Genomic DNA, 13,116 nt, shown 5'->3' on the forward strand with positions numbered 1-13,116 from the left:
GCGGGGAGGCGGCGACGAGCACGTGGAGACCGTTAGCCTGGCTATGATTTTCCAAGAGGTGCGCGATTTTAGGAGAGACAATTCTGATCAGCTAAAAGAATTAAAAAAAGGACATTCGAAAAACCAATGTCCGAGTAGAAGAAGCTGAGGAACGAATTGTCAGTTTGGAGGAGAGATCGCAAAACACCAAAAGCGTAATGGCGGAAGTTTTGAAACTACAGACGCAGTTAGAAGAAAGGATAACGGACCAAGAGGGCGCTCCGCGAAGGAACAACATCAGGATCTACGGGTCGCAGAAGGGGCTGAGGCAAACTCGCCAACTATGATCGCGTTTGTGGAGTATGCTGAAGGAAAACTCGATTTACAATCGCCTCAATCCCTTCAGATAGAGAGAGCGCATCGCGCCGCCTACCCACGGCCGGGAAAATGCACCGCCGAGATCAATTGTGGTGAACTTTCTCAGTTATAAGCTGAAGGAAGAAATTTTGAGAACGGCGTGGAGAAAGAAGGGCTTTGTCTGGGAGGAGAGGAGAGTGAACATTGATCACGATTATGCCCCTGACGTTATCAGAAAGCGCAAGGAATACACAGAAGCAAAGAAAATGCTGACCGAGAAGAAGATCAAGTTTCAAACCCCCTACCCTGCCAAACTACGGGTGTTTTTCACAGACGCGACCCGGGTAATCAACTCTGCGGAAGAAGCAACGAAGGATCTAGCTGACAGGATTCCCATCACGGTCATCCAGCCCCGGGTCACTGATGGAGCGAATTCAACGTCTCACCTGGCGCACGGCTGGTCAGAGAGCGGAGGGAGGCCGCATCAGGGACAAGCAAAGCTACAAAGAAAAGCTTCAGTCTTACAGGCGGTAAACAGAGCTTTGACTTTATTTATGTTAAATCTATAAATGTTAAATCTCAGTTACTGACTCGCAAGAGGGGATGTTGGTTAAGATTTGTGTTAATAGAGAATAATGTTACGTAGTATTAAGGTGATATCCTTCAATGTAAACGGGGTACTTAATCCAATTAAAAGAAGTAAAATTTTTTCAAAACTTAAAAAAGATAAAGTTCAGATTGCCTTCTTACAAGAGACACATCTATCACAGGTAGAACATAGTAAACTAAATAGATCAGGCTTCAGTGCTTTTTCATCATCTTATAAATCTGGCCACAGGAGAGGAGTAGCGATATTAATATCAAAGCAAATACATTTTGAGCATATATCTACTAATACAGACAAGGAGGGTAGATATGTTATCATAACAGGAAAATTAGAGAGCTCCTTGGTTACCTTTTTAAATGTATATGCTCCTCCAGGAGCGGATTGGTCTTTTTATAAACATATATTTGATTTAATGGCTACACATTCTCAGGGCATTACTATTTGTGGAGGAGACTTTAATGTAAGACTGAATCATAGACTTGATTCCTCTGGAAGTGGTTTAACCCACCCCAAACCTGTAAGTAAGAAAATTAATATGATCATGAAAGAGCTGGGGGTCATAGATGTATGGCGGGATCTTAATCCGTCTATACGTACTTATACACATTTTTCTTCACCGCATTCGGTTTATTCTAGAATTGATTATTTCTTTATTTTTAGTAAAGACAGAGACAGGGTCAAGTGCTGCGAGATAGGAACAATAGATCTTTCTGATCACAGTCCTGTCTATTTGACTTTCAACTTGAGTAGCAAACCAAAGACTACATTGTGGAGATTAAACTCAAGTATTTTAAATGGGCTTAAAGAACAGTTGAAGACAGAAATTAATATTTACTTGGAAAATAATGATAACGGGGAGGTCTCACCCCCTATGCTCTGGGATGCATGTAAAGCTGTGATGAGGGGAAAGATTATTGCAATTACCTCACTACTCAAAAAGATTAGGCAGGAGAGACTTAATACACTGCAGCAATATCTGGAGAAGTTACAAAGACAACACATGAGAAATCTTGATATTAATGTGAAAAAAGAGATTAAAAAGGAAGAGATAAATGATTTGTACATGCAAGAAATACAGAAAAAAATTATATTTACCAAGCAGAGATATTATGAAGTGGGGGGAAAATCTATTAAACTCCTGGCCTATAGGTTACGTAAACAGCAGGCTGATAATTCGATCTACAAGATTCGCAATCCAGCTACCAAAAAAATTGAAAATGGCCTGGATAAAATTCTTAAAATTTTTGAGACATTCTACAAACAATTATACTCCCAAAACCAATTAGATGTAGAATCTCGAGCGACAAGGGTCCTTGACTCTTTGAATTTGCCCCTAGTCTCTTCAGAAGACAATGATAGACTGTTATCAGAAATAACGGTAGAGGAATTAAATAACGCTATTACTAGGTTGAAAGTAAATAAGTCTCCAGGTCCCGATGGTTTTGTCTCTGAATGGTATAAATCTCTTAGAGAATCATTGTCTCCTATGTTACTGACTACCTTCAATTCAATATTAAAGGGTGGGGCTTGGAGGGAAGCAATTATTTCTGTTATACCAAAGGAAGGTAAAGATAAAAGTGAGTGTGGAAACTTTAGACCCATCAGTGTTTTAAATGTTGATTATAAACTATTTACATCCATTTTGGCTAGAAGGTTAGATATAATTATCCCTAAACTTATTGACCCAGACCAGACTGGGTTTGTTAGGCAAAGACAAACCCAAGACAACATTAGACGCTCATTACATATTATGAACCACATAACTAAGCATAATGTTGAGGCTCTTTTAGTGGGATTGGACGCTGAAAAGGCATTTGATTCTGTTACGTGGGACTATCTCTTCATGGTCATGAATCGATTTGGGTTCCATAAATCTATTATCAAAGTCATTCAAGCACTATATGATAAACCTGTAGCGAGAATTAAGGTGAATGGTGATCTCTCTAACCAGTTTTCTCTAGAGCGAGGAACACGCCAGGGTTGTCCAATTAGCCCTACTCTATTTGCCCTGTTTATAGAGCCACTAATTCAGTGTATTAGGCAGAACGACAAAATCATAGGCATAGAAACAGGGACAGGAATACAAAAGGTAGCTGCGTTTGCAGATGATATTCTAGTATACCTAAAGCAGCCAACCCAGTCATTTCAAGAACTGATGTCTCTCCTTGGTACATACGGATCCTTCTCGGGTTATAAAGTAAATATACAGAAAACCCAGGTCCTTACCTTTAATTATAAGCCACCCGGCTTCATTATTAAGATTTTTGTCTAAATTGGGAAGCGGTGTCAATGAAGTATCTAGAGTACTTTTACCAAAAGATACATCAAAATTATACCAAATTAATTTTGCCCCTCTAATTTTAAAGATTAAAAAAGATATTTCTAGATGGAATATTATTCCCTTTCTAAGCATGAGCTCAAGAATAGAATCAATCAAGATAAACATTCTACCGAGACTACTATATTTATTTCAATCTTTACCAGTGATTATACCATCGCAGCAGTTTCTAGAATGGGATAAATTATTTTCAAGATTTATCTGGAATGGGAAAAAACCCAGAACTAGATTTAAAACACTTCAGCTAATGAAAGAAAAGGGGGGAATGGGACTTCCCTGTTTGCAAGATTATTATTATGCTGCCCAGATTAAACCTTTAGTGTGTTTATGTAATCCGGCATATCACTCAAGATGGAAAGAAATAGAAGGTGCTATATCCCGAGATGTCCCGGTCCAGGCAGCATTAGGAGATGAGGTATTGATAAATAAATTAATAAATATAGATAATCCTTGGCTAAATGTGTCCTTGAACATTTGGAAGAAATTAGCGAAAGGTCATTTGAAAGATTCCAGGATATTGTTGAGCTGGTGCGCCTATGATACAGAGTTTGCCCCTAACAAAATGGATATTAGTTTTAAAAGATGGACAACTAAGGGCCTAACTGCCTATTGGACATTTATGAGTAAGGGGAAGCTTCAGAGCTTTCAGATACTTAAAGAAAGACATGGACTAGAGAACCAGGACTTTTATAGATATCTCCAACTGCGTCATTATTTAGAATATGCTATAGGAAATGTATCGAAAAAAGAAGACGGGTTATTAAAAGTGTTCTTGTTAGCCTACCAATCTGACGATTGTAAAAAAGTTATTTCAAAGTTGTATAGAGGGCTACAACAAGCCAAATTGGTAGATACATTATATTTAAAGGAGAGATGGGAGCAAGAAGGCAACTTCAGCCTTTCAGTAGAGGAGTGGGAAAGTGTATGTGAGTCACAATGGAAAACTACACATTCCTTGTTTTGGAGAGAGTTTGCATGGAAGGGGATTGTTAGGTTCTTCTCCACACCTGCTCAGAGTAAGCAACAGATACATAAAACCAAATGTTGGCGACAGTGTGGGGCCGATAAGGCTAATCATTTTCACATCTTTTGGAGTTGTCTTTCTATAAATCAGTACTGGTATGAAATACATAAATGTTTAGAGGATATCTTTAACATTCAAATTCCCTTTTGTTTTGAAGTGATGTACCTGGGACTGATTTCTAGCGATTTTCCAAATAAATACCTGTTTAGAATCTTAACAATTGCAAGTAAGAAAGCAATTACAAGACAGTGGCTCCATCCAAGCGTGCCAACTCAGGAAAACTGGGTAGAAATAGTACATGAAATTTTTTCAATGGAGAAGTTAACCTATGCCCTAAGACTTAAGTCTCAGTTATTTGCAGTATTATGGAAAGAGTGGATTAAGTATATATCCCTATACGACCAGATTTTGTTTAAACAAATGAAACATAGACAGTGAGTCTATACCAAGTCTATTCTTTAAAGCAGACACCCCACAAGAATCGGGTCGAAAGTGTTTTGTGGCAGACTTGTTTCCGTGTTGTTTTTGTGTATGTCATTTATTTTTATGTTCTGTATCTTTTCGCACATTACCATCTCTATAAAGGGATTGTACAGTACTTTTCTTTGACAAGTGTTTAAAAATGTAGAGTCCTTTTCTCCCCCTCTTTATGTTTGTTTATTTGTTTTTATGGGACTCAATATTGCGATATACTTATTAATATTACGCCTTTGATTATGTAAATAAGAAACATTGACAATGTTTGTACTTCCCTGTAGTGAATGGATATTTCAATAAAAATAAAATATAAAAAAAAAAAAGATAATGTCATATACAGTGCTTCATAGGTTTATAGTTTTTTTTTTTTTTTTTACACTTCTAATCAAATTTTGTAATGTTGTGATTTACCTCATAGCTGGTAGGTTTACTTGATTTTTAAAGGAATAGTTCACCCAAAAACAAAAAGGGCTTTGTAGTTTTTTCCCTCATTAAAGCTGTTAAGAACATAGTCTTGTTTCTTATTTTTCTTATTTATTTATTTTTTTTAAATACCATACACTTAAGTACATACCATACACACTTTAAATACCATAAACACCCATCAAAGTGTGTAATGTTGTGATTTACCTCATATCTGTCACAATCTGGTGAAGGAAAGAAGGGAGTTTATTGAAACAAGGCAATGAGCGGCTTCTAGACCATCAAACGAACTGAAGATATCTCTTAATAAAGAGTTCAAAACAGTAAGTATAAAGTTCTTTCCCTAACGGATGATCGCTGAGAAAGAGAGTGCTTCGGGTTGGCAGGCAGAAATGACCAGAGCCTTATGTGTGTAACCTCAAGATCAGGCTCTGTTATATGGAGTTATATGGAGTGAGGGCAAGTGGCTGCAGCTGCGGCTGATCAGTCGTCTGGTGATGGTGAGCCTGACCAGGTGTGAGGATCGGCGGTCAATATCTTGTTTCTTTCTTTCATTCTTTAACAAATATTTTTTGTCTGATCCGCTGACACAGAAACGGCCAACTCAGAAGGCAGAGGAGCTATATAGCCAGGCAGCTCTTGACTCGGAGTCGGATCAGACTAACAGGAAGAGGAAGTGGCAGAGCGGCAGTCAGGGAGATCAGCATCCATCCACCTCATGCAGAAGACCTGCCAAACGCTCTCGCAGAGGTCAGAATAGACTTACATTAAAGAAATCAGGCTCAGATTATGAGAAGACTTGTTACTGAACAGTTTTAGATACTACAACGTGTTTTCTCTCGCAGACATTTCTTGTGATCTTATGTTACAGGAACATATGTGAAGGGTTCATTGCTGGGAAGAGGTGGATTCGGCTCTGTGTTTACTGGGACACGCAGGTCTGATGGACTGCCAGTAAGACATTTCCTTCTGTTATTCATTCAAGAAGCCTAAGAATTGAGATCAGTATATGTTATACAGGAGCTTGTTCTGTCTACAGGTTGCCATCAAATATGTCTCTAAAGTCACGCCGCAGAGGAGACTGAAAGTTGTGAGTGAATCTGTTCTGTTTCTCATTGGTTTGAACACATCTGGATATAACGCAGCATTTGTCCCTTCAGGAAGGACATGGCCGGCTGCCGCTGGAGGTGGCATTGATGACTCTGGTGAATTCAGCTCCTGCCTGCCCCAATGTCCTGCAGCTCGTGGAGTGGTTTGACAGTCCCGCTCAATACATCATGATCCTGGAGCGTCCCGTTCCTTGCCAAGATCTCCAGAGTTTCTTTGAGGAGAACGGCTACCTGGATGAGAGCCTGGCAAAGAAAGTGCTGCTGCAGCTCATCAGTGCGTTGAAACACTGCGAGAGCCGCGGAGTCCTGCACCGGGACGTCAAGCCCCAGAACCTGCTGATTTCCACGGACTCACATGAAGTCAAGCTGCTGGACTTTGGCTGTGGACACCTAGTAAAGGACTCGGCCTACAGATGGTTTTCAGGTAGTTTTATCGTTACAGCAGGAAAGATCTCTCTACATCACTCTGTGGATGTGTTTGTACGTAGATGATGATCAAACAAAGAGAAAGCGTTGAAAGATATTTTGGACTGGAGTCTTTCTGTTGTTGCTGTGTCTCTCAGGCACTCTTCAGTCACGCCCTCCTGAATGGTTCGGTCAGCGTCGCTATCATGCAGGACCGGCTACTGTTTGGTCAGTCGGGGTGACTCTCTATAAAATCCTGTGCGGGTGGTTGCCCTTCAGAGTCACACGGAGAGTCACCTCCAAAAGCATACTGCGCTTCCCTCGAAAGCTGTCTACAGGCAAGAGACACAAATCCTGTGACGTTTGTTGTTTTGTGTTGCAGAACACAAGTGCTGTGTTGTGTGTAACAGAGTGCCGTCAGTTGATCAGCGCGTGTCTCAGTGCAGCGGCGGCAGATCGGCCCACTTTAGATGACATTGAGCTCCACCCTGGTTAAACTGAACAGGTGGACAATGACTTTACAGAAATCACAATCACTGCAGTCTTTGGTTGGGTTGTATGGTCAGGATCAGTCTAGATAAATGGCTTGAATGATTTGTACTGACACAGAAACTGTAGAGAACAGCTTCCTCTGGGCACCAAAAGAAAAGAGGAGAAGAACATCAGCTTTCTCTCCTCTTCTTCAGTCTGTGAGGAGCTCTGTGTAGATGCTGGAGGAGCTGAACATGCAGCGCCAGCTGAAACCCGAGCTCTGATGGGATCAGATAGAAGCTAAATATAATTGTATATATGTATATATTGTGTAAATAAATGTTTTGTTTTGTATTTAAAGTAGTACATTGTGCTTTTATAATTGAGACAGGGAAAAGCACCCGGGAAAATAAATAAAATCAAAGGTCAAATCTATCCTGTAGGTGTTGACAGATGCATAGAATGCATATCACTAAAATATTTTGTAAAAACTAAATAAAATGATATATTTTTATTTTTATTTTAACTTTTTATTTTATTAAATATAATTTACATTTTAGCTACAGTTACCAAAAAAGCAACAGCAACGGTGGAAACTGAAAAAAAAATCAGAAGAAATTAAACCAAGGGCTTAAATGAATAAAGGCCCAGGGGTGATTAATATTGTTTTAATAATCAGATGAAGTCTAAACTGAACTCAAACGACTTAAACATAACATGCAAATGATCAATCAGAGAGTAACAGTGAGATAAAAAAATATTTGTTAAAGAATGAAAGAAAGAAACAAGATATTGACCGCCGATCCTCACACCTGGTCAGGCTCACCATCACCAGACGACTGATCAGCCGCAGCTGCAGCCACTTGCCCTCACTCCATATAACTCCATATAACAGAGCCTGATTTTGAGGTTACACACATAGAGCTCTGGTCATTTCTGCCTGCCAACCCGAAGCACTCTCTTTCTCAGCGATCATCCGTTAGGGAAAGAACTTTATACTTACTGTTTTGAACTCTTTATTAAGAGATATCTTCAGTTCGTTTGATGGTCTAGAAGCCGCTCATTGCCTTGTTTCAATAAACTCCCTTCTTTCCTTGACCAGATTGTGACAGATATGAGGTAAATCACAACATTACACACTTTGATGGGTGTTTATGGTATTTAAAGTGTGTATGGTATTTAAAAAAAATAAATAAATAAGAAAAATAAGAAACAAGACTATGTTCTTAACAGCTTTAATGAGGGAAAAAACTACAAAGCCCTTTTTTGTTTTTGGGTGAACTATTCCTTTAAAAATCAAGTAAACCTACCAGCTATGAGGTAAATCACAACATTACAAAATTTGATTAGAAGTGTAAAAAAAAAAAAAAACTATAAACCTATGAAGCACTGTATATGACATTATCTTTTTTTTTATATTTTATTTTTATTGAAATATCCATTCACTACAGGGAAGTACAAACATTGTCAATGTTTCTTATTTACATAATCAAAGGCGTAATATTAATAAGTATATCGCAATATTGAGTCCCATAAAAACAAATAAACAAACATAAAAGAGGGGGAGAAAAAGGACTCTACATTTTTAAACACTTGTCAAAGAAAAGTACTGTACAATCCCTTTATAGAGATGGTAATGTGCGAAAAGATACAGAACATAAAAATAAATGACATACACAAAAACAACACGGAAACAAGTCTGCCACAAAACACTTTCTCGAATTCGATTCTTGTGGGGTGTCTGCTTTAAAGAATAGACTTGGTATAGACTCACCGTCTATGTTTCATTTGTTTAAACAAAATCTGGTCGTATAGGGGATATATACTTAATCCACTCTTTCCATAATACTGCAAATAACTGAGACTTAAGTCTTAGGGCATAGGTTAACTTCTCCATTGAAAAAATTTCATGTACTATTTCTACCCAGTTTTCCTGAGTTGGCACGCTTGGATGGAGCCACTGTCTTGTAATTGCTTTCTTACTTGCAATTGTTAAGATTCTAAACAGGTATTTATTTGGAAAATCGCTAGAAATCAGTCCCAGGTACATCACTTCAAAACAAAAGGGAATTTGAATGTTAAAGATATCCTCTAAACATTTATGTATTTCATACCAGTACTGATTTATAGAAAGACAACTCCAAAAGATGTGAAAATGATTAGCCTTATCGGCCCCACACTGTCGCCAACATTTGGTTTTATGTATCTGTTGCTTACTCTGAGCAGGTGTGGAGAAGAACCTAACAATCCCCTTCCATGCAAACTCTCTCCAAAACAAGGAATGTGTAGTTTTCCATTGTGACTCACATACACTTTCCCACTCCTCTACTGAAAGGCTGAAGTTGCCTTCTTGCTCCCATCTCTCCTTTAAATATAATGTATCTACCAATTTGGCTTGTTGTAGCCCTCTATACAACTTTGAAATAACTTTTTTACAATCGTCAGATTGGTAGGCTAACAAGAACACTTTTAATAACCCGCCTCTTCTTTTTCGATACATTTCCTATAGCATATTCTAAATAATGACGCAGTTGGAGATATCTATAAAAGTCCTTGTTCTCTAGTCCATGTCTTTCTTTAAGTATCTGAAAGCTCTGAAGCTTCCCCTTACTCATAAATGTCCAATAGGCAGTTAGGCCCTTAGTTGTCCATCTTTTAAAACTAATATCCATTTTGTTAGGGCAAACTCTGTATCATAGGCGCACCAGCGCAACAATATCCTGGAATCTTTCAAATGACCTTTCGCTAATTTCTTCCAAATGTTCAAGGACACATTTAGCCAAGGATTATCTATATTTATTAATTTATTTATCAATACCTCATCTCCTAATGCTGCCTGGACCGGACATCTCGGATATAGCACCTTCTATTTCTTTCCATCTTGAGTGATATGCCGGATTACATAAACACACTAAAGGTTTAATCTGGGCAGCATAATAATAATCTTGCAAACAGGGAAGTCCCATTCCCCCCTTTTCTTTCATTAGCTGAAGTGTTTTAAATCTAGTTCTGGGTTTTTCCCCATTCCAGATAAATCTTGAAAATAATTTATCCCATTCTAGAAACTGCTGCGATGGTATAATCACTGGTAAAGATTGAAATAAATATAGTAGTCTCGGTAGAATGTTTATCTTGATTGATTCTATTCTTGAGCTCATGCTTAGAAAGGGAATAATATTCCATCTAGAAATATCTTTTTTAATCTTTAAAATTAGAGGGGCAAAATTAATTTGGTATAATTTTGATGTATCTTTTGGTAAAAGTACTCCTAGATACTTCATTGACACCGCTTCCCAATTTAGACAAAAATTCTTAATAATGAAGCCGGGTGGCTTATAATTAAAGGTAAGGACCTGGGTTTTCTGTATATTTACTTTATAACCCGAGAAGGATCCGTATGTACCAAGGAGAGACATCAGTTCTTGAAATGACTGGGTTGGCTGCTTTAGGTATACTAGAATATCATCTGCAAACGCAGCTACCTTTTGTATTCCTGTCCCTGTTTCTATGCCTATGATTTTGTCGTTCTGCCTAATACACTGAATTAGTGGCTCTATAAACAGGGCAAATAGAGTAGGGCTAATTGGACAACCCTGGCGTGTTCTCGCTCTAGAGAAAACTGGTTAGAGAGATCACCATTCACCTTAATTCTCGCTACAGGTTTATCATATAGTGCTTGAATGACTTTGATAATAGATTTATGGAACCCAAATCGATTCATGACCATGAAGAGATAGTCCTCACGTAACAGAATCAAATGCCTTTTCAGCGTCCAATCCCACTAAAAGAGCCTCAACATTATGCTTAGTTATGTGGTTCATAATATGTAATGAGCGTCTAATGTTGTCTTGGGTTTGTCTTTGCCTAACAAACCCAGTCTGGTCTGGGTCAATAAGTTTAGGGATAATTATATCTAACCTTCTAGCCAAAATGGATGTAAATAGTTTATAATCAACATTTTAAAACACTGATGGGTCTAAAGTTTCCACACTCACTTTTATCTTTACCTTCCTTTGGTATAACAGAAATAATTGCTTCCCTCCAAGCCCCACCCTTTAATATTGAATTGAAGGTAGTCAGTAACATAGGAGACAATGATTCTCTAAGAGATTTATACCATTCAGAGACAAAACCATCGGGACCTGGAGACTTATTTACTTTCAACCTAGTAATAAGCGTTATTTAATTCCTCTACCGTTATTTCTGATAACAGTCTATCATTGTCTTCTGAAGAGACTAGGGGCAAATTCAAAGAGTCAAGGACCCTTGTCGCTTGAGATTCTACATCTAATTGGTTTTGGGAGTATAATTGTTTGTAGAATGTCTCAAAAATTTTAAGAATTTTATCCAGGCCATTTTCAATTTTTTTGGTAGCTGGATTGCGAATCTTGTAGATCGAATTATCAGCCTGCTGTTTACGTAACCTATAGGCCAGGAGTTTAATAGATTTTCCCCACTTCATAATATCTCTGCTTGGTAAATATAATTTTTTTCTGTATTTCTTGCATGTACAAATCATTTATCTCTTCCTTTTTAATCTCTTTTTTCACATTAATATCAAGATTTCTCATGTGTTGTCTTTGTAACTTCTCCAGATATTGCTGCAGTGTATTAAGTCTCTCCTGCCTAATCTTTTGAGTAGTGAGGTAATTGCAATAATCTTTCCCCTCATCACAGCTTTACATGCATCCCAGAGCATAGGGGTGAGACCTCCCGTTATCATTATTTTCCAAGTAAATATTAATTTCTGTCTTCAACTGTTCTTTAAGCCCATTTAAAATACTTGAGTTTAATCTCCACAATGTAGTCTTTGGTTTGCTACTCAAGTTGAAAGTCAAATAGACAGGACTGTGATCAGAAAGATCTATTGTTCCTATCTCGCAGCACTTGACCCTGTCTCTGTCTTTACTAAAAATAAAGAAATAATCAATTCTAGAATAAACCGAATGCGGTGAAGAAAAATGTGTATAAGTACGTATAGACGGATTAAGATCCCGCCATACATCTATGACCCCCAGCTCTTTCATGATCATATTAATTTTCTTACTTACAGGTTTGGGGTGGGTTAAACCACTTCCAGAGAATCAAGTCTATGATTCAGTCTTACATTAAATCTCCTCCACAAATAGTAATGCCCTGAGAATGTGTAGCCATTAAATCAAATATATGTTTATAAAAAGACCAATCCGCTCCTGGAGGAGCATATACATTTAAAAAGGTAACCAAGGAGCTCTCTAATTTTCCTGTTATGATAACATATCTACCCTCCTTGTCTGTATTAGTAGATATATGCTCAAAATGTATTTGCTTTGATATTAATATCAAAACTCCTCTCCTGTGGCCAGATTTATAAGATGATGAAAAAGCACTGAAGCCTGATCTATTTAGTTTACTATGTTCTACCTGTGATAGATGTGTCTCTTGTCCAAGAAGGCAATCTGAACTTTATCTTTTAAGTTTTGAAAAATTTTTACTTCTTTTAATTGGATTAAGTACCCGTTTACATTGAAGGATATCACCTTAATACTACGTAACATTATTCTCTATTAACACAAATCTTAACCAACATCCTCTTGCAAGAGTCAGTAACTGAGATTTAACATTTATAGATTTAACATAAATAAAGTCAAAGCTCTGTTTACCGCCTGTAAGACTGAAGCTTTTCTGTGTAGCTTTGCTTGTCCTGATGCGCCTCCTCCGCTCTCTGACCAGCCGTGCGCCAGGTGAGACGTTGAATTCGCTCCATCAGTGACCCGGGGGGCTGGATGACCGTGATGGGGAATCCCCTGTCAGCTAGATCCTTCGTTGCTTCTTCCGCAGAGTTGATTACCCGGGTCGCGTCTGTGAAAAACACCCGTAGTTTGGCAGGGTAGGGGGTTTGAAACTTGATCTTCTTCTCGGTCAGCATTTTCTTTGCTTCTGTGTA

General features: G+C 38.1%; 1 protein-coding gene across 1 annotated transcript; it reads left to right on the forward strand.

The window, feature by feature from the left end:
* Positions 1-5,642: 5,642 nt before the first annotated feature.
* LOC122334843 (serine/threonine-protein kinase pim-3-like) lies at positions 5,643-7,215 on the forward strand. The gene is made up of 5 exons (XM_043232735.1): positions 5,643-5,955; positions 6,077-6,159; positions 6,245-6,295; positions 6,366-6,738; positions 6,878-7,215. The coding sequence occupies exons 1-5, from the start codon at positions 5,703-5,705 to the stop codon at positions 7,213-7,215; spliced, it is 1,098 nt and encodes a 365-aa protein (XP_043088670.1). The 5' UTR covers positions 5,643-5,702.
* The last annotated feature ends 5,901 nt before the right edge of the window (positions 7,216-13,116 follow it).

This window comes from Puntigrus tetrazona, unplaced genomic scaffold, assembly GCF_018831695.1.
Source record: "Puntigrus tetrazona isolate hp1 unplaced genomic scaffold, ASM1883169v1 S000000649, whole genome shotgun sequence".
Lineage (NCBI taxonomy): Eukaryota > Metazoa > Chordata > Actinopteri > Cypriniformes > Cyprinidae > Puntigrus > Puntigrus tetrazona.